Source organism: Zootoca vivipara, chromosome 16, assembly GCF_965207765.1.
Source record: "Zootoca vivipara chromosome 16, rZooViv2.hap1.1, whole genome shotgun sequence".
Lineage (NCBI taxonomy): Eukaryota > Metazoa > Chordata > Lepidosauria > Squamata > Lacertidae > Zootoca > Zootoca vivipara.
The window spans coordinates 31479221-31500640 of NC_142599.1; the positions used below are offsets into that span (position 1 = coordinate 31479221).

A 21420-nucleotide genomic window follows, 5' to 3' on the forward strand; every position below is an offset into this window, starting at 1 on the left:
CAATCATTGTTTTTGTAGACCACTTAGAGGTTTGCTTACAATCCAGTGGAATAGAAATTGCGTTAAATAAAATAAATAAGTAACAGAGATGCATCCTGCAGTCAAAAACTCCCCTGTTGTCCTTTGCCTGCAAGAGCGGAAGTTGTTTCTCTTTGTTGCGAGTCTATTTTGCACCCACTGATATTGGCTGATTTGCTTCTCCCCAGGGTGCTTAGGCCACGGAGAAGGAGCATCTCTAGACACCCCCTTCTTCTAAAGAGAAGTGGTGGTGGCAGCAGAAGACAGGCTCTTTCTTATGAGGAAGAGCTCTTCACAGCCAGAAAAAGAAGAAGAAAAAGAAGAAGCTGTCTTTGGCCTTGTGGTGCGGGGGCAACGCTCTGCCCACAGCTGCAAATAGAGCCTGGTTTTTACCAAACCTTCAATTCAGCCAAGAGAGAAACATAGCTGCCAAGTTTTCCCTTTTCTCGCGAGGAAGCCTATTCAGCATAAGGGAAAATCCCTTTAAAAAAGGGATAACTTGGCAGCTATGGAGAGAAAGGGGCGGGCTCCTCTGAGCAAGCAGGAAAAGAAGCTCAAAAAGGCAGAGGTGGAGAGAAAGGGTGAATCACAGGACAATAAGTGACCCAGAGACAGGGCCGACCTGAGACATTTTGCTGCCTGAGGTGTGAAAATACACCAGACCCAAGGTTGGTCACGTGATTTTCCCATCTGAGGCAGAAAATCTCACAAACGACTCTCCTCTCCTCTGACAGGAAACGTGGAGCAATAAATAAATAACTGACTCCCATTTTGTTTCCTTCATGATACCCATGAGGAAGCTTTCCCCCCAACCATGTCCAGCTGCTGTCAGGCGTGGAGCAGGTAGAGATGTGGCTGGAGAGCAGGAGAGAGCCACGTTATCAGCTGGTGCATGGGAAGTTCAATCCTGAATGGTCGCCATTCCCCCCCCCCCTGTGGGTCAACTTTGGCAGGTGGGTGGGACAACTCACCTGTCTGTAACCTTCTGTCACTTAGGATGACAGATGATTGACACATGGGTGGTCCCGCCCACCTGCTAAAGTTGTCCTGTGGGGTGGGGAGAGGTAAAGATCTGTCCCACTGGGCCACAAATGTTCCCAACCAATGTCCTAAATCCATCCAGTAGGTTAATCAGTTTTCAACAGGTGTGCAGGAAGCCGCAAGACGATCACATCCTGACCCTAAGTGGGTCACGCCAGGGGTGGAACATATGTTCACATATGTTCAATGTACTGAATCCAACTAAACAGGCAGCTGGATCTTCAACACCAGCAATGGGACAACATCCTCTGCCATACCTGAGGACAGCAGGCTAGGAAGTTCAGGGAGAAAGACATAGCACTGCCGTCACCCCTGGTATCTGGAACATAGGAATCCACCTCATATCAAGTCAGACCATTGGTCCATTTTGCTCTGCCTACAAACTGGCAGAGACTCTTCAGGATTTGTTAATTGAATAAAAACATATACAAACATATACAAAAGGAGGCAACTAAATGAATCAAATCATGCAAGGGGAAAAGGGAGCACACAGCCTCTTCACATAATATCAAGCCATGGGTGGGTTTTGCCCTGCACCCAGAATCAGACAGAAAACCTAGGAATCCTGGCTCTCTGCTCCAATCTACTAATCTCCGCCCAGCCTTAAAGCCAGGCATATGCATATAGGAAGCTATGGTCTCTGGCAGATAGGCTCCATGTCTTAAACAACCTTTTTTCTCTTGGATCTGTGGAGTTTTGCTGATTTTTTTTATTTTTAAACACCCACAAGACTAAATCCAGAGCAATGAAAACCTTCTGAAACACTCGCCCCTCTTTCTGTTTCTCTCCCAGAAGAATCCAGCCCAGTTCCCTCAGCCTTCAAACTCACAGCTCCTTCTTGCTGGACATCAAACTCTGCACAGCTGGGACCGGTGAGGCAGGGGTGCTGCTGCTGTTGCTGCTCCCCACTTCCAACGGAGGCTCAGGGGATGCTGGCGGCTGACCCAGTGACTGAGCTGGGGGTTGGGACTGCCCCACGCCGGAGACTTTGTCTCTGCTGTCTTCAGGGGGAGGCTCCCCGACATCTTGAGTTTCGTGAGGGCAAGTCCTAGGAAGGTGGCAACCAGTGCCTCGAGCCTGGGGTTCCCCCTGAACCTTTTGCTTTTCCTGAACATTTTGCAACTCCAAAGCAAATCTTGGGTCTCCTCCTCCCTCGGCCTGCAATCCGAAGGAGTTCTTAACAGGCTCCAGAGGGCCTCCACTGGCTAAGCCCTCTGTGAAGCCTGTCAGTCCAAGGGTGGAAGGGGCTTGGCCTGTCTGTCCTTGGACCACCAAGCTCTCTGTCTGCTTAAGATGCCTGTTGCTTAGGTACTGCCTCTGCTTTGCCTCCAGCATGGAGGACTCCTCTGTTTGCGTCCCAACGCTGACCCTTGGTGAGCCCTGGGCCCTTTCAGCTGAAGGCACTGACTCCCTGTAGCCTCCAGGTTGCTGCGCAATAGTGGACCTGGAAACCAAAACACAATGTGAATTGTGGGATGCCCGCTTGTTTCAATCATCATTGTAAACACCCTACACACCCCTTTAAAAAGTCAACATGTCAGATGTGTTTCAGAAAGCCAAGCTTTCCTCCCAGATGATGGAGTTATTATGCAATTACTGTGCAGTAACAGAGCCACTGGCGGTGTAGTGGTTAGGCCAGGGTGCTGGGCTAGGACCTGGGAGACCAGGGTTCAAACCCCGACTTGGCCATGAAGCTTTCACTGGGTGGCCTTGAACCAGTCCCTGCCTCTCAGCCTAACAAACCTCAAAGAATTTTTGTGAGAATAAAATGGGAGGGGGACGAGAGTTCCTTGGAGGAAAGATGGGATATGAATGTAATAACAAATCAATAAAGTGAGCAGTAAGTGCAAGAAAACACTTCTGGTTTTTTGGGGTGGTGGTGGTGGTGGTGTTATATTCCCTGTGACTAAATTCTGCAGTTTGAGATGCTGAGAAAACAATAGAATTTCCCTCAAACAGAAGTAGTAGTAGTTGTTATTGTTATTTAATAATAAAAATCCTTCCAGTAGCACCTTAGAGATCAACTAAGTTTGTCATTGGTATGAGCTTTCGTGTGCATGCACACTTCTTTAGATACACTGAAACAGAAGTCACCAGACCCTTATATACTGTATAGTGAGAGGGTGGGGAGGGGTATTACTCAGAAGGGTGGTGGGAATGGGTGATTGGCTGATAGGTGTGGTAAACCTGTTGACAACTGCAATTGGTCTTACAGGAAAAAGCAAGGGGTGAGATGGCTTTATCATGTATAATGAGATAAGAATCCAATGTCTCTATTCAGACCAGGTCTCTCCATGGTTTTAAGTTTGGTAATAAGTTGCAATTCAGCAACTTCTCTTTCCAGTCTATTTCTGAAATTCTTTTGTAATAAGACAGCTACTTTGAGATCTTGTATAGAATGTCCTGGGAGAGTGTTCTCCAATGGTTTCTCTGTCTTGTGATTCCTGATGTCAAATTTATGTCCATTTATCCTTTGGCGTAGGGTTTGGCCTGTTTGTCCAATATAGAGAGCTGAAGGGCACTGTTGGCATTTGATGGCATACACACTGTTAGAAGATGAACAATTAAATAGTCCTGAGATGGTATGTTTGATGTTGTTGGGGCCAGTAATGGTGTTGTCCAGGTGTATGTGGCAGCAAAGTTGGCATCTGGGTTTATTGCAGGCGCTGGTACCAGTGTCTATGTTAAGTCTGGTGGTTGTATTATTGTGGGTGAGGAGTTAGCTACTCCACCACACAGTTCCACAAACAGACATAAATTGACACAGCTCACAGTCAAATTCTTCTGGCTTTTTTTTTTTTAGTCATTGAGTTTATATTTCCTTGGATACATATTTTAAATCTATTTGATTGCTATATTGATCGTTAAATTCCACTTTGTCCGTTTTAATTTTAGTGAAAAAATAATGCTGAAATTCTGGTTTTACTATTAGTCATAATAATAAACATTCATTCATTCACTCCACCACACTTAGTTAACCATTATACAGCACTTCCTCTCTTTTTATTTCAACACTCTGAGGTACAGTACGCAGAGCTAGAGCCAATGGCAGGTTGAGCCAACTAATCCTCCTTCCTGTCGAGTTATACAATGAGTAACACTGAGACTGAGGAGGAGGAGACAGGCAGGGCCACCTTCCTAGACTGGTTATCTATAAGATGGCAGGCAGGTGGGAGCTGGCTGAGGGCTGGCAGGTTGGTGGGACAGGGCTCCATTCACCCTAACAGACCAACCTCCATGGTTTGGGAGTGAGCTGCAGAGCACAGTCTTTGCTGGGGCCTCTCAAAGATCCCCTGGCAAGTACTGTACCTGAAAGTACTGTACCCGGACAACATCATTACTGGCCCCAACAACATCCAACATACCATCTCAGGACTATTTAATTGCTCATCTTCTAACATTGTGTATGCCATCAAATGCCAACGGTGCCCTTCAGCTCTCTATATTGGACAAACAGGCCAAACCCTACGCCAAAGGATAAATGGACATAAATCTGACATCAGGAACCATAAGACTGAAAAACCAGTAGGAGAACACTTCAATCTCCCAGGACATTCTATACAAGATCTCAAAGCAGCTGTTTTATTACAGAGAAATTTCAGGAACAGACTGGAAAGAGAAGTTGCTGAATTGGAAATCATTACCAAGCTTAAAACCATGGAAGCACCTGGGATGAATAGAGACATCGGATTCTTATCTCATTATGCATGATCAAGCTTTCTTTAGCACCTCAACCCAGGACTAATTGCAGCCATCAGCAGCCATTAACAGCCATCTACAGGTTTACCACTCCCATCAGCCCATCACCCATTCCCACCCACCCCCACCACCCTCTGTATATATATAGGGTCTGACACTTCTGTTTCTAGTGTATCTGAAGAAGTGTGCATGCACACGAAAGCTCATACCAAAATATAAACTTAGTTGATCTTTAAGGTGCTACTGAAGGAATTTTTTTATTGTACCTGAAAGAATCATTGGAGAAAGCAGCAGGCAGGCTCCAGAAGGCACCGTTGTCTTGTGGAAGGAGTGCAGGATCTTTGGCATCTGAGAGATCGGAATTTGCTGCAGTGAAAAAGGAATTTGAATTAAAGCAACCATTCCCATTAAGCAATCTGATGGCTGTAAGCAACCTGCCATGTGAGGATGGGGGCTGATTTTCACATGAAACAGGGATTTCCACCTCCACTTGATCCCCCTGCTCACCCCCAGGCATTTTTCTCCATTATCCTGGGCACTTGTCACTCTCCATGGCTCACTTCTGGTGTCTGACCTGAGGTGAAGGGAATTATTTTGTGTGCCTAACAGGGAGGTACAGTTAGGAAGGTTCACCTCCCCTCACCTGTATATACAGGTGAAACTCGGATAATTAGAATATCGTTGAAAAGTGCATTTATTTCAGTAATGCAACTTTTTTTTCTTTCAATTTTCACAAATGCTTTCTTTTGGAAATCCCACAGTAATAAAATAAATAGTTACAATAATACAAAAATAAACAAAAATAAACATTGTTATTACATTTAATTAATTCCATTCCATTTATAATTGACCTGCCTAACAATAAATAATTACAATTACAACAAATAAAGGCTTGACATATCTTGCTCTGCATGTCAGGCATCTATCTCATATATTGGTTTTACCTTTTAAGTTGCGTTACTGAAATAAATGCACTTTTCAACGATATTCTAACTTTCCGAGTTTCACCTGTATGCACCTTTCTTCCGATTAAAAGCTACCATCTGCTTAGAGGGTCTTTCCTTTTTTTTTTAACAATCAAGCGGTATATACATTTTCATAAAACAAACAAACAAATAGATAGCTACCCATCTACTGGAACTCTTGACACCCTCACCTTCAAGCAGTTGTTGCCTGAGCAGAGGGATCTGCTGGTCATAGAAGCTGAGCCTCCGCAATGCGTCTGCCAATGCCGACTTCACCAGCGTCAGCTCCTCCTCTTGGCTCCGCAGTCGAGAATCGAGGTTAGTGAGCCAGGCCGGGTGGCGCAGGATGGTGTTGCTACCCAGGAGGTTCTCACCTGCCAAAGGAGGGAGCTGCGATTAGATTTGAGAACCCGTGCTTTTAAAATGCAGGAGGGCAGGTTAAGGGGAACCTTTGGCCCTCTGGGTGTTGCTGAACTACAACTCCCATCATCCCAGGGCATTGGCCATGCTTGCTGGGGCTGATGGGAGCTGTAGTTCAGCAACATCCAGCGGGCCAAAGATTCCCCACACCCGTAACAGGGTTAGGCCACATTGACCTCATCTATAATTGGGGATCTATCTAATAATGTATTGGGGAAGAGCTGTAGCTCAGTGGGAAAGCATCTGCTTTGCATGCGGAAGGTGCCGGGTTCAAATTCTGGCATCTGTAAGTCGGGCTGGGAATGTCCCCTGCCTGAAACCCCGGACAGCCACTACCAGTCAGTGTTGGCAGTACTGAACTAGATGGACCAACAGCCTGAGCCAGAGTATACCTGTGTTCCTAAGGTATCATAAGCATTGCCTTGCTAGAAACTAGATCAAGCTCCATCTACTTGGAAAAGCATGCCATTTCCAAAACAACAACTAGACAGATGCATTTGGAAAGCTTACGAGCAAAGAAGGAAGGTTGCCACTTTCCCCCACTGCTTGTCCTCAGCATCTGTTCTGTAGGGGCATACTGCCTCTGTGCCTGAAGGGTCCTCATGTGGGCTAGCCACTTTTAGATGAATGTTGCATGGATTTATTTTGTATTTCTTAAAGTTAATTCTGCATTGCGCCAAATAAAGGCTTAAAAAAAAACACAAGTAGGTAGCCGTGTTGGTCTGATGTAGTCGAAACAAAATAAAAAAATTCCTTCCAGCAGCACCTTAGAGACCATGCACGAAAGCTCATACCTATGACAAACTTAGTTGGTCTCTAAGGTGCTGCTGGAAGGAATTTTTTAATTTTGTTTTAAAAAACAAGTCTGTCTTGAACCCACAGCCAAACCAGTTCATCCGATTTCAGACTGCAACATCCTCAGGGCAGAGAGCTGTTTACATTACTATAAAAGACAAACACCAGGTACATTGGCAGCCCTACATCAGGAATATGGAAGCTTTTTGACCCTGAGAGCCACATTCCCTCCTGGGCAACCAAATGGCAGTGGCGGGCGAGGTCTGAGGCAAAAGTGGGTGGTATAGTGAATGTAAAATTTCCCTTTGTACAGTAGGCCAGTTTCCACACACACACACACACACACAATCCTCCATCTAGAGAAGCCTGAGGCATTATCAGAGTTCAAGAATACATTCCAGCCAGGCAAAAAAAAAAAACCTCAATAAGGTTGTGAAGCAGAGCTGGTGAGGGCTGTGGAGAGGGAGCCTGGCCGGGGAGAGTTCAGAGGGCCACGTGGAGAGGTCTGAAGGGCCACTTTCAGGCCCCAGATTCCCCTGTCCTACATAGAGCACAATACTGTAATAGCAACATGCCCTCCCCATGAAAAAACCCCTAGGAGCAGCTTTTCTGTTTCAGCGCTGGAGATTGCAGCGTTCCTCCGAGTGATGACTTTTGTGTAGCGCCAGAGTCCGTGTGTTCCTACACCAAGAAGAACTGGCCCTTATTTGCTGCATTTAAACACACACACGTTTTGCCAGAAGCCACAATGGTCACAAGTGTCTATAATAAACACAGCAGGGGGGGGTGGTTAAGGTTTCCCGCACAAGGCCGGTCCGGTCCTGGGGTGCCACAGTTCATGGAGGGAGGGCGACAGAGGAGAGGAGAGGCCTGCTTGGTTCAAGCTAGGTCCTCTGGCCCGCATTGTGCAGGCAGCAAGCCCAGTTCTTGCCTCATGCCCAGCCAGCCTTGTTTGTGCTGGCAGCAGAGGACAGTGGCAGTTGGGAGGAAACGACTCCCGCCTTAGACATTCCTGACGCCGCCGTCAGCTGCACAACACATGCCCCCTGCCCCCCTGGGTGCTCTAAGGATGTGTGGGAGACGCAGAGGACCGAGGGTGTCAAGATGGCTTAACCCTTTACTACCCTTTCCCCATAACCTATAAGAGGGTGGCTGGAGCAGGCCAAAAGCCCACCTGGTTGAGCATCCTGTTCTCACAGTGGCCAACTGGGAAGCTTACAAGCCGGACCCGAGTGTGAGAGTAACTCTCGGCACTTGCGGTTCCCAGCAACTGATATCCAGAGCTATATTGGCTCCTTAAGAGTATGTTAGAACATAGCCATTGATAACCTCCTTCCCCTCCAAGTTGGTAGTCATCTCGCAGGAACAAATTCCACAGTTTAGCTATGTGTTGCGTGAAGATGTACTTTATTTCGTCTACCTGCGTGAAGTAGAGAGGCATGGCCACTTTCTCCAGGCCATCTATCAATTTGATACACCTTTATCTTGTCCCCCCAATTACGCGCCTTTTCTCTGAACCGAAAAGCCTCCCCCGAAAAACTAAAAAGCACATCTTTACAGAGGACAGTTCTCTAAAGTGACTTCTATTTGAGGGCTGTCCAGTCCAAGTCTGGTTTAAAGGTAAGGAACCACAAGAAGGGAGGTTAGGAGCAGGGCCGTCTTGAGCAGATCGCGTGCCCTGGTGCTGAGGAGCGGAGATCGCTCCGCCGCCCGCCCCGCCCTCGCAGGGCGCAATTGGTTTCCACGCGGCTTTGCCGCGCGGAGCCCTCCTTGCCAGGCCGGCGCCCAACTTACCAGCCCCCCGCCGTGGTGCACTGCGCCACCGGGGGACTATGTAGAGCCGGCCCTGGTTAGGAGTGGCCTTGAAATTGCCAACCCACAGTTATGCTACACAGCTCTTCAGTAGACTGAGCAGGCAGGCAAATGATATGTGTTTTTATTTAAATATCAGTAATTATTTCTCAATTTGCAGCTATACATTTGAATTTTTTATGCAAATTTGTGTCCTCTGTCATCTTCCATTTTTAGTGATGTAACAACCTCCTCCTCCTCCTTCTTCAATGCATATCTGGCCAACCAAGGCCTCCTTGGCGGAAAAGGGCTAGGAAATATTTCCTGTCTGGGCTGAGACTTTGCCTCAGCAAACAACATGCCCTGGCTTTGGTATGTTCTTATTGTTGGGAGTAAAGCAATGACACTTGTAACTGTGGTGGCAGAAAGGCAATGCGTTCTTCCCTTGCCGATTCCTTATTGAGCAGATTGCTTTTCTCTCAGGCTTCAGTTCCCTCCTGCTTCTTCAGTGCTAGTGTTGGACTTTCGTTTCGTACACCTCACAACTCCATAATGGCAAAACATAAGCTTTTATTCAGAATGGCTTTGTTTGCCAGGACTAATAAATCTTAAGTTTCTTTTATTCTCTCAACCTTTTTTTTCAGCCCAAGGGCCACATTTCCCCCATTAACAACCTTCCAGGGGCTGCATGCCTGTGGTGGATGGTGCTAGAGGCAAAAGTAGGTGGAGCAATAGAGATGACCTCAACCATGGTTTGTTCCAGCTGTGCAGAAGAGATTTTAATACACATGCTCCCCTCTCTCCATCCAGGAAAGTAAGAGGCTTTGTTGCAGCTCAATGACACATCCCAACTCAACAAAAGCATAAACCTAAGCCAGTGTGGTGCTGTGGTTAGAATGTCAGAGCAGGATTTGGGAGAGACCAGGGTTCAAATCTGTCGTTTGCCTCTCAACCTAACCTAGGTTGTTGTGCGGATAAAATAAGAAGGGAGAAAACCACGTATGCCGCATCGAACTTAGAGGAAAAGGTTGGCTATAAAAGAGGGGGGGGGGACAAAGGCATCAATGGGGACTTCACAGGGATGATCCAGGCTATAGGAAAAGGACAGCAAGAGTACGAAGGAAATTGCACATAGAGGATCTCACTGTGTCCCAGATCTTGCCATTATGGAGCAAGAGACTATCAATGGCTCATAAATAGCTCGCAATGTATGGAAGTGGATGCAAATATAAAATAGTGCAGTATTCATATTTCCCCCTCCCCTTCTTCTTCAAGGTACCAAACACACCAGCTGGAAGTTATACAAAGAAAACAGAGGGAGCTGGCAATCTTGCTGCATGTGACGAAGCAGACCAAAGTGTTTTCCAGCCTGAGCCAACGAGCAAGACTTGCTAGGGTTATTTTCTTGTTGGATATACCACCCCCCTTGATGAAACCGCATCCCCTCCTTCCTCTCTCTCAACTACCCCCCCCCAAAAAAAGACTGAGAAGTGGGCGGTAAAGGCCTTTGTCCAACAAAAAGAGGATGTGGAGAGGACTCAAAAGAAGCCTGGATCTGAGAAGCTGGTACAAAATAATAATAATGGAGACTTATTTCATCTCTGTGCTGAGGAACACAGAAATCAGATGGGCTTTAAAGATAAAAAATAGTCCAAACAGGCTCAGCTTTGTCCAGATTTGCCTCCTCCGCACACTCAAGGGCCCAAGAACCCTTGAACAAAAAGGCATTTTTTTCAGTGACCTTTTCAATTCACATCTCCCTCGCCCCCAGTACAGTCAACTTAAAAGGGGAAGGGATAGGGCAGGAGGGCCTTGCCTGCCCACTGAAATTTCAGATTAGACCAATGGTCAGTGTTAGAATGGGAAGTTTTCCATCCCGAATTCAAATCCTCATTCAGCCATGTATTTTCCCGAATGGTGCCCTGTGGCATCTACAGCAGGAGTAGGGAAGTTTTTCAACCCAAGGGCCACATTCCCTTCTAGACAGCCTTCCGAGGGCCACTGCTAGCAGTGAATAGAGCAAGAAGCAAAAGTAGGCGGAGCAATAAATGTTAATTTTACCTTTGTACAATAGACTTGTTTCTGCACATACACACCCACTTTATCCCCCATTCAGGCAAGCATTATCAGAATTCAAGGGCACATTCCAATCACAAAATATCCATTTGGGGTATGAAGCAAGGCCAGCGGAGGATGCAGCCTAAGGAGAGGATGTGCAGTCTGGGAGAGTTCCAAGGGCCAGATAGAGAGTCCTTAATGGCCACATTCAGCCCCTGGGCCTGATGATCTACCACCCCAGTCTACAGAATAAGGCAGAAGGTTTTTAGTTCAAATTTCTGCTTCCTGGTCTCACCTTCTGAGAGGGCCTGACTCTGAGGAATTCTACACCACACCTTCCCTGCTCCACACCCAAAAACCAATAAAGCAATACAGGATTTCAGGAGTCTTATAGCCTTGCCCAGGCCCTGGTGTGCTGTGTGCATGGAAATGCCAGAGCATCCTCCTGCTCCTTCTTGGGCCTTTCAGTTTCCACTAGAAAAATCGCCCCCACACTCACACACGCCCTCCACCCTCCCCGCCAAACACGTTGGGTGACATTTTTGGGCAAGGTGCTCATCTCAGGAATTAAACCTTCGGGGACAGGCGCTTCCTAGGCCTCTCCTTGGCTTCAGAGGGGGTGGAGAAGAGAGCCAAGTCATTTTGAAATTGAGGTTGTCAACTATATATACTTCTAGTCTCTGAAATGGCACAGCATCTTAGACTGGAAAGTATTTTATCTTGTGAACTGCCCTGAGATCATGTGATGAAGGGTGGTATATAAATCTAAGAAATAAATACATAAATGCGTAAATACATAAATAAAATTAGTATCCGTCATGCATTAAACACCAATGCTTCACAGGCCAAGCGACATAACCAAGTGTGCCCTTTTTAAAAAGCACCACTGATTAAAAGGGGGGGGGAGTTTCCCCATTTGAAATTCTTTTGTGGCAAACGTAGTTTCCATAGATGTTAAACCACAACACTTTACGTGTCAAGCAACATAACTGGGTGCCGCCCCGCCCCCCACACTCCCAGCACCACAGATGCAAAAAAGTGTCCTAATTTTATTAATAAATTCATGTCCCACCCATCCACAAATTTGAAATTCTTATGTGGCAAACGTAAGTTTTGATATGTGTTAAACCACAATATTTCATGTGCCAGGTGACATAACTGGGTGTTCGTTTTTCCTAAGCACTGCAGATACCAAATATTTTTTTAAAAAACTCATTTTGAAATTCTTATATTTTTTGCAAATGTAGACTTCACAAGCCTGGGTTAGGCCTGACTGAGGTTTTCCCAGCTACTCATGTCTGGCTCAGTCACTTCCGGTTGCCAGGCTACATATGGAGAGAGGAAGGGGGAAAAGACACCCACAATTTACTTCAGCACCCAGTTGGGGAACAGTGTGTGTGTGTGTGTGTGTGTGTGTGAGAGAGAGAGAGAGAGAGAGAGAGAGAGAGAGAGAGAGAGAGAATATGAGTAAATTAATAAGTGTGTCCGTCTGTCGTAGGTGAGAAGGATAAGACCCACCAAACTCTTATTTCCACTTCAAATAAGACGACTTTAACTCGAGAGCAGAATGAGGCAAAACAAACCAATTTCCACAAAGAGAGCATTGTCTATATTTCTGTTGAGAAAAAGCCCACAGGAGAAGGGGCTTAGCTCAGTGATAGAGCCTATGCTTGGCATGCAGAAGGTCCCAGGTTCCGGCCCTGGTATTCCCAAACAAGATATAGGGAGAACCCCCATCTGAAACCCTGGACAACCACTGCCAGTCAGTGTAGACAATACAGTGTTGGTGGACCAATGGTTTGACTCGATCAGATCCACACCATACATTTGATGGCTTCCCCTATAGAATTCTGGGGATTGAGCTATAATTCCCAGTACCCTTCTCATACTATAGTTCACTTCCCAGGATTCTTTGTGGGAAGTCATCATGTACTTTAAATGTATGGTGTGGATGTGACCTCCGTATACGGTAGCGCCTGTGTTTCTTGACACACTCTTCAAACTCTTGTGATCTGCTACTGCTTCAATTATTTCTCTCATATAACTTTGGAGGTTGATTCAGTCTACACAATTTTGCAGGTCGGGGGAGCACCTTAGTCAGTGAGTGAGGGGTCTGGTTTCCCCTGCTCCATTCCTCGGTGCACATTTACAAAATGTACATTTACATTTGCACAATCCGAATTCAGGTGAGGAACTGCAAGCAAGGAGGAACAAGAGAGCGGCAAACTGATTCTGGATAACTAATCCGAAAGAAACAATTTGATCTTGCCGACTTGCCTTTATGTTTGGCAGAGCAGGCCAAAAAAGAAGTAGGCCAAAGGGTGAAGGATGAGATGCAATCAGGAGATTGAGCTGCTCTGGATTTCACAACTCTGGCTGCAAGGCACAGCGTAAGCAGAAACGGAGAATAAGGAGGAGAATAAGGGTCTCCTAACAACACTCAGCACCCTTAATGAAGGATAGTTCCCACAGTTCTTGGGGGGCGAACCATTACTGTTCAAAGTGGTAGAATACTGTTTTAAATGTACAAGGCAGTTGTGTTTCAATACACCCAAACATAATTTCTCTTTTCCATGAAAGTTTGGTTTTGAGCATGAAGTCCACTCTCCACCAGTGTCTTGAACCAGAAGCAGGAACCTGTCCAGGAAGGCCCAATTTACGACACGCCACCTGAAAGACCAGCCTGGGCCATATAGCACACCTGGCGTTGGAAGCCGAAGAACGAGACTGCAATCTCATTATACTGGCAAAAGGAGGGGCTGGTTTTCAGATTCAGCTGCAGCTAAATTAGGTGTTATATATAGTGTATTTCAGGTGTTCAGAGCTCTTTGTTCCTGTTGGTAAAGTAAGGCTGCAAGCAACAGCCTTTGAAAGTAGACCTGTATTATCTCTATAGTTTTGCCTAATTACACCTAGTAGTGAGACACTATCTGAGGCAAAATTTGAATAAGGGACTTTCCAGGTCACACTATTACTGGTAACTACTCTGCTAAACTAGGCAGAACATTATTGCTTCTAACCCAGTTGGGTTGGGTTTTTTTATATATATAAAGCTTCCCACCATTGGGGGAACTTCTACATTCCCTGCTGAATCACAGCTGGTTGCAAAGGATTCTGGGATATGTTCTATGAGTGCTCATTTCACATGGGGCACCATCCTAGATATTTAGGCCTCATCACGACTGTTTCTTCTGAACAGATAATGCACTCTTGCTCACACCAAATGCAGTACTCCTCTGTAGCTGCATATCTGATGGGTAGCAATGACAGATAAGCGAGGAAATCTTGTGCACCGTTGACTAATCTTCTCACTGATAAGCTTCTGAGGAACCCCAGTGAAAAACTGCCGCTCGAAATTACAGTCACAAATGAAGATCTCTTAATACATATTAGTTAGCGGTTACCACCCCTCTACTCACCCTGTTTTGCTCTCAAGCTCACAGTCTGGGTAGTCAAAGGGTGGCAAACAAAAAAAGCTTTGTGCCTTTGCTTAGAATAGCCATGAAGCAAACTGGGTGGTCTTGCTCAAGTCATTTTCTCTAAGCCTAACCTACCTCTCGGGGTTGTTGTAGTGCAGGATAAGATGACAAGCAGCAGACCTGAGCTCTTTGTAGGACAGGGAGGGATATGAATATGATTAAACCAGTAATACTTGCTTTTGAATAAAGAGAACCGGCCTTACCTCACAGGGTTGTTGTGGGAACAGAAAATCAACAGGGTTGCCCACTCCAGGCCCTAAATGCAGGGTGGGCTTTTATGTCTCACTCAACAAATAAAGATGAAACAGACAGGATTACACACTATACACCCCTAAAAGAATCTTGGGAACTCACAGAGCTACAATTCCCAGCACACTTAACAAATTACAGTTCTCAATATTTCCTGGGGTGGGTTTTGCTTTAAATGCTGGGGGGGGGGGCGTCAAGGGATGAACTCAATTGGTGGCTCCTGATTTCGTAAAATGTAGAAGCTCCGCCCCACATCCACATGTCCTGCTGTTCTACTGACTCTGACTCCAGATGTTGCAATACTGTATGTGGCTTCCTCTAAGCCTCAGGACTGACGAGAAGTATGTCAGGGTGTGAGTGAATTTGTTTATATGCAAAAAATGTATCCCAAGCAGGGAACGAATCGCTGCAGGTTCTTTGCCTAGGAACAGAAGGAAGAAATACCACTGTAGATTTGCAGGGATAAAGATTCTATCATGCACAAACTTGGGGGAAATTTTTTGGTGTTATTTAGAAGGCATTATAAATATTGACGCTATTTAGCTTTAGAAGGGAGAAGGCAGCCTGTCATTCTAGCAAAGGGGAGTATGCATGTGTATAGATTGGGGCCTAATAAACAACAAAACACTGGGTGAGAAGTGGGAAGGGGTATTGTGGGTGTGGGTGTATGTCGGAAAGCTTGGTGCCAACTCCAAATACTGTACTGCTAAACTCCAACTCCCATCAGTCCCCACTAGCATGGCCAATGATCAGGGTCGATGGTAGTTTTAGTTTAGCAGCATCTGGAGGGTCACAGTTTCCCTATACCCTGTTCTAGACCAATCTTGTCCCAACCTATCAGGGATCACATATTAAATACACTTACAGAAGTGTACAGCAGAGATGGAGAGCCCATGGCCCTCCAAACGCGGTTGGACTTTAGTTCCCATCAGCCCCAGCCAGCATGGCCAATGATCAGGGGTAGAGGGCAGAGTCTTCCAACACACTGACTGTAGACCTGTGGAAATCCACGTCCACATTTGCACATGCTTCTCAGATTAAAGAAGAAGAAGAAAAAAACACGTTTGCAAACCTCATATGCACAATGCTCTTGCACACAGTCTGCATGTTATTTCCAGTGTGGAAACTCTGCTCACAGAATCTCACACATATATACATACACAACACTTTTCTCCTCCTATGTTGACGTAGTATATTTACACAGGGACACACACACAAACCTCCTGCTTTCCCCGGGGAGAGATTCACACAGTGCGTACTTCCCAAACCCTTCCCACCAAACCAACCCACATTTCCTCTGCAACCATACACTGCATGAACTAGGCCAGGGGTAGGCAACCTAAGGCCCGTGGGCCAGATGCGGCCCAATCGCCTTCTCAATCCGGCCTGCGGATGGTCCGGGAATCAGTGTAGAATGTGTCCTTTTATTTAAAATGCATCTCTGGGTTATTTGAGGGGCATAGGAATTCGTTCATTTCCCCCCACCCAAAAAAATAGTCTGGCCCACCACATGGTCTGAGGGATGGTGGACCGGCCCATGGTTGCTGACCCCTGAACTAGGCACACAACTCTCTCTCATCCTATGCCTCCGAGCTCCTTAACAGCAACAGAATCTGCCCTTGCTCAACAACACAATGCCCCCTGTACCTTTGCACATCTGCAAACCACAGTCTAATGGTTTTAAGGTGCTTGGAAAGGAGTAATAATTGCAAGTTGGGGGAGCTGGATTATTTGCTTGTTTATTCCATAAAAGCAGCAGAGCAGGCTAAACAACAACAACAACAACAACAACACACCCACTGTGTTCTATGGGGTCTACCACTCAGTAAGCGCTTTCAGCTTTAACTCCCAAGTGAGCATTCCTAGGTTTATAAGCTGGACAACTCGATCCTTCGTTTGTTTACTCCGATGTAAGGCTTGCTGTGTCCCTTTTTAATTCTGCAGGACGTTGCAACTTCACCCACGTGTTTGTTTGTTTTTACGCCACAAGTATCCGCGTTTGTGTTGTTGGGCGCGGGGCGGAGGCGATCTCCGGTCTTCTGCGCTCCCAACCCGACATCATCCGGGAGTGGGGGGAAGCAAGGATGTCGTGGGAAGAGATCGCGCTGCGCTGGTTTCAAGCCGCTTCGCAACCTCTCCCCGTTTCTGTTGCCCCACCTCTCTCCAGCGTCCCCTTGCGTCAGGGCGCGAGACAACTTTCCTCCGCGCTCCTGTTCCCCAAGCCCCGCTGACGGGGAGGAAATGGAGGGCGTCGATCGATCTTCGCACGGGGCAAAATAAAATAAAATCAGAATAAATCACAAGCTCACCGTTGGGGCTGCGCTCCGGGTACCCGTCCATGGTGGTGGCGGAGCGGCGGAGCGGCGCGTTTCCATGCGCTCTCAAGCCGGCGATCGCGTGCTTTTCTGTCCCCCTCCTCGCCAGGCGAATGAGCCAGGGGATGAAGGAGCCAGTAAGGTCCCGGGGACTTGCGGGAAGCGGCGAGCGGAGGAGGCGGCAGCAGCAGCAGTAGCAGCAGAAGCGCCCGCCCTGTCCCGATCGCGCTGCTGGGGCCGGGCTCCCCCCACCCCCAGGAAGCAAGAAGGGCGGTATGTCATTTCCCTTGCACGGAGAGGAGAAAAAACACACAAGTCTTGCATCGCGCTGTCTTCGCTCGCGCCTCGCTGGGTTTTTTATTTTTTGTTTTTTTAAAGTTAGTTTCTCAAGCGCTGGGCTGGGCCCACAGGAAAGAACTGGCCAGCGGGGAGATGAGGGGGCGACGGGACCCCGGCGCTCTGCTGGACCAAATTGGAAAGAGGGGAGAGGGGGCAGCGGTGGGAGATATTCGCTGGAGGTTCTCCAATTGATCGAAGAGAGTTGGAAAAGTCTTCCTACCGCGTGATTTCTCCTTGGAGAACGGGGCTTGGAAGGCAGGCAGGCAGGCAGGCAGGCAAGATGGTCATACATAGAATCATAGGATTGTAGAGTTGGAAGGGACCACAAGGGACAAGGGTCATTCTAGTCCAACCCCCTGCAATGCATAAATGTTTCACCCAAGGTGGGGCTCGAACCCACGACCCTGAGGATCAAGACGAGCCTCATGCTCAGATGATGACATTTATCATTTTTAATTAATTCATAATATTTGCATACCTCTAGACCAGGCTCCCCCAAACTTCGGCCCTCCAGATGTTTTGGACTACAATTCCCATCATCCCTGACCACTGGTCCTATTAGCTAGGGATCATGGGAGTTGTAGGCCAAAATATCTGAAGGGGATGCCTGCTCTAGACCAAAAACAACAGCAACTGAAAGCAATTGGGTTTATATCACACCTCTCTGAGGAGCTGATAGGAGCTTCTCCTCTTTATCCCTGCAACAACCCTGTGAGGTAGGCTAGGCTGAGAGGCTGTGACTATTCCCCCTCACAGGGTTCCACAGTGACATTCATGGCTGAGTGGGGATTTGAACCCTAGTCACCCAGATCCTAGTCCAGTGCTCTAACCACTACATCACACTGGCCCAGGGATGGGGGAAGCCTATGTCACCACCTCTTCAGTTTCTATCAACCCTGATCATTGGCCATCCTGGTTGGGGCTGATAGGAGTTGGAGTCTGTGCTGGCTCTTCATACCTGAGCTATTAAGAGTCCTTGCTGCTGGTCAGAGCACAGGGTAGTGTGGACCAGGCATCCCCAAACTGCGGCCCTCCAGATGTTTTGGCCTACAACTCCCATGATCCCTCACTAACAGGACCAGTGGTCAGGGAAGATGGGAATTGTAGTCCAAAACATCTGGAGGGCCGAAGTTTGGGGATGCCTGGTGTGGACCAATGGGGTGGCAGGCAGGGAGCCCACCGGTAGGTGGCGCCAGAGCTAATGACAGGCAGAGACAACTCAATCTCTCTTTTTTTGTCCCCATCCTCCTCCTCTTCTCTGCTGAATTTTACAAAAGTGAAACTGCAAGAGTGAGGAGGAAGCTGGCAAGCAGTGCCACCCCCTGGGCTCTCTGTAAGTAATAGGCCAGAGAGGTCGGAGCTGGCAGTATGCCTCTTAATAATAACAGTTGCTGGGAATCGAAGGTGGGCACCATGGTTGGCTACCCTAGAACAGGATGCTGACCTGGATGGGCCATTGATCCAGCAGTCAGGCCCTTGGGAGGCATCCTGCCAGCCCCAACATGCCTGACTCCTCCATCCCAGGGGGTAGCACTGCTTATCAGTGCTGCTGATAAGCACTGATATTCCTCCTCCTTAATCTGAGTGTTGTCCTTGTAGAGTTCAACAGGAAAGAGGATGGGGAGAAACCTTGAGTCAGTTTTCTCTGTTAATAATAATAATTTATTATTTATACCCCACCCATCTGGCTGAGTCTCCCCAGCCACTCTGGGCGGCTCCCAATTGAATATTAAAACAATACAGCATTAAATATTAAAAGCTTCCCTAAACAGGGCTGCCTTCAGATGTCTTTTAAAATTAGGATAACTGCTTATTTCCTTGACATCTGATGGAAGGGCATTCCACAGGGCGGGTGCTGCTACCGAGAAGGCCCTCTGTCTGGTTATCATTAGCTCCACCTCCACCTAGAGTTTGGGCTCCTTTGCCATCTGCTCTACCAGTCGCATTGGGCACAAGCCACCACTGAAGGGGGTGCAGGGGGAGAGAGAGAGACAAAATAGATCGAAGGAGGGCAGGAGACTTGCATGGAATCAGTTCAGACCCTTGGTAAGAGTGATTTCAGTGGTAGCTGGTGACTGGTTGGACTGAAGGGCGGGAGCCCACCAGTAGGTGGCACCAGATCCAATGGCAGGCAGAGCCAACCAATTCTAGCTTTGTCCTCCACCCCCTCCCTGAGGAGTTCTGTAAAGGCAACAACTCTGATACTAAGGAGGAGGGAGCTGTCAGTTGGTGCCAACCCCTAGGCAGCTGGTAAGTCAGAAGGCAGGCAAGTGGAGGCAATCTGTAGGAAGACTACAGACTGGTGGGGCAGCACTTACTTAGCCTGACCTGAATGGAGCAGCTTTCACTGGTTCTATATTTTTAAACAAAGTTGATCCTGCAAGCCTGAAGTCTGCCCATTCTCTGAATTTATGGGCACCAGCAAATAATAAACTGTCCACCCTCATGAAGAAGGATTTGTCCTCAATCACCTCTGTCCTCAAATATAGCCCATGCCCAGGCATGCCTATAGCTTGCCCTAGCTCCTTTGGCCAAGCAAAGGAGCTTTTGCTTTATTTTCTTCAGCCCATAAAGGTGGAAACGGATCCTGAGCTGGGGAACGTGAGGACTGGAGACTCTTGCGTTCTCAAGCAAGTCGCAGAGGAGGAAGTGTCTGGTGAAAGCTTTATACAGATAAGCGATTTCTGTTGGCTCCTGGCCCTGGCTGGTGGTTTCGATTTTTTCAGCCTGGGAAATCAGAAGCTGCTGAAGGAACTTATTATTCCAGCAGGACAGGATGTGTGGGCATCCAACTCCCAACACCACTTGCACTCCAGATTTGAGTGGCCAGTGAACAAGGTGGCTCCAGTGGGGGGGATCCCTCCCCCAAAGGCATTGCTGACCTTTGGGGCGAGTCGGATCAATTGCCCGGAGGGAATTGCTGCTTCATCTCGTCCCTCTTGTGAGGTTCAACATAAGAAGAGTCCTTCAGGATTAAGCCCAAGGCCCATCTAGTCCAGCATGTTGCTCTCACAGTGGCCAACCAGATGCTGATGGGAAACTGGGAAACAGGGCCTGAACGCAGCGGCAAAGGTCCCCACTTGCGATTCCCAGCAACTGGCATTCAGAGGCAGTCTGCTTCCTGACAGTAGAGGGAGAATGTGACCATGTAGACTTGTAGCCCTCTCCTCCATGAATTTCTCCCGTCCTCTTTTGAAGCCACCCAAGTGGGAGCAAGCAAGTTCCACAGTTTAACTAAGTGCTGTGTAAATAAGCTCTTCCTTCTGTCTGTACTGAATCTTCCAATAGGTGGGTGACCACGTGTTGAGATTCCTGCATTGCAGGGGGTTGGACTAGATGACCCTCGGGGTCCCTTCCAACTCTGCAATTCCAATATTTTATGATTCAGCTTCATTGGATAGCCTCAAGTTCTAGAATGATGAGAAAGGGAGCAAAAACATATTCCGATGCACTTTCCCCACACCATGCATAAGCTTATACAGCTCTATCATGTCCTCCCTTACTCGCCTCTCCTCCAAGCTTTAAACCAGGGGTCCCCAAACTACGGCCCCCGGGCCGGATGCGGCCCAATCGGCCTTCCAATCCGGCCCGCGACGACCCCCGCCGCCCGCTGCCGCCGCCCGCTCTCACGGCGCGCGGCGCAGCGACAATAAAAAAAATCGGCAAAAAATCGCCGAAAATCCTTTGTGCGCATGCGTACAGGCCTCTCCCGACCCGGAAGAGGTCATTTCTGGTGCACTTCCGGGTCGGGGGAGGCCCATACGCATGCGCACAAGCGATTTTCGGCTATTTTTTTCCGCCCGTGTGCGTGTGCGCATGCGCACGGGCGCGCACTCCCCCGCCCTCCGGCCCGCTGCGCGCGCACTCCCCTGCCGTCCGGCCCACCGCGCGGGCGGCGCGGCGGGCACCGGCCCGCTGCTCGGTAAGTCTGGGGACCCCTGCTTTAAACCTCCCAAATGTCATAACCTTTCTTCATAGGGGGATTTTGTGGTAGATGGAGCCCTTTGAGACTGATGGGGCAGAACGCAGGGAAACCAACAGTAGGCTGAGCAAAAGGCAATAGGCGGCAGGCCTGGAGTAACTAAAATAGGCACGTGCTTAGGGCATCAAGGGAAGGGGAGCGCCACAGACATTTTCCATTGCCAGTAACGGTCATAAATTGATCAGCTGAGTGTTGAAGTATATCCCAATAGAACAACTATGCAGCGAGGCAAGCTGGACGTCTCATCTCTACTAAGTACAGAAGCAGGT

At 47.8% G+C, this 21420-nt stretch overlaps 1 protein-coding gene across 4 annotated transcripts in view; it reads right to left on the reverse strand.

Moving 5' to 3' along the window:
• EML3 (EMAP like 3) overlaps positions 1-17157 on the reverse strand; it is a 38638-nt gene extending 21481 nt beyond the window's left edge. Inside the window, exons 1-5 of one of the 4 annotated variants that reach the window (XM_088659998.1) lie at positions 16825-17080; positions 14470-14936; positions 5915-6097; positions 5025-5124; positions 1889-2503 (exon numbers count right to left, since the gene is read on the reverse strand). In XM_088659998.1, the coding sequence (XP_088516124.1) occupies positions 1889-2394 (506 nt within the window). In that variant the 5' untranslated portion in view covers positions 2395-2503; positions 5025-5124; positions 5915-6097; positions 14470-14936; positions 16825-17080. Of the gene's footprint in view, positions 1-1888; positions 2504-5024; positions 5125-5914; positions 6114-14469; positions 14937-16824 lie in introns of all 4 variants that reach the window. The other 3 variants (XM_060269730.2, XM_035097842.3, XM_088659997.1) reach the window with 3 other exon arrangements.
• Between the last annotated feature and the right edge of the window lie 4263 nt (positions 17158-21420).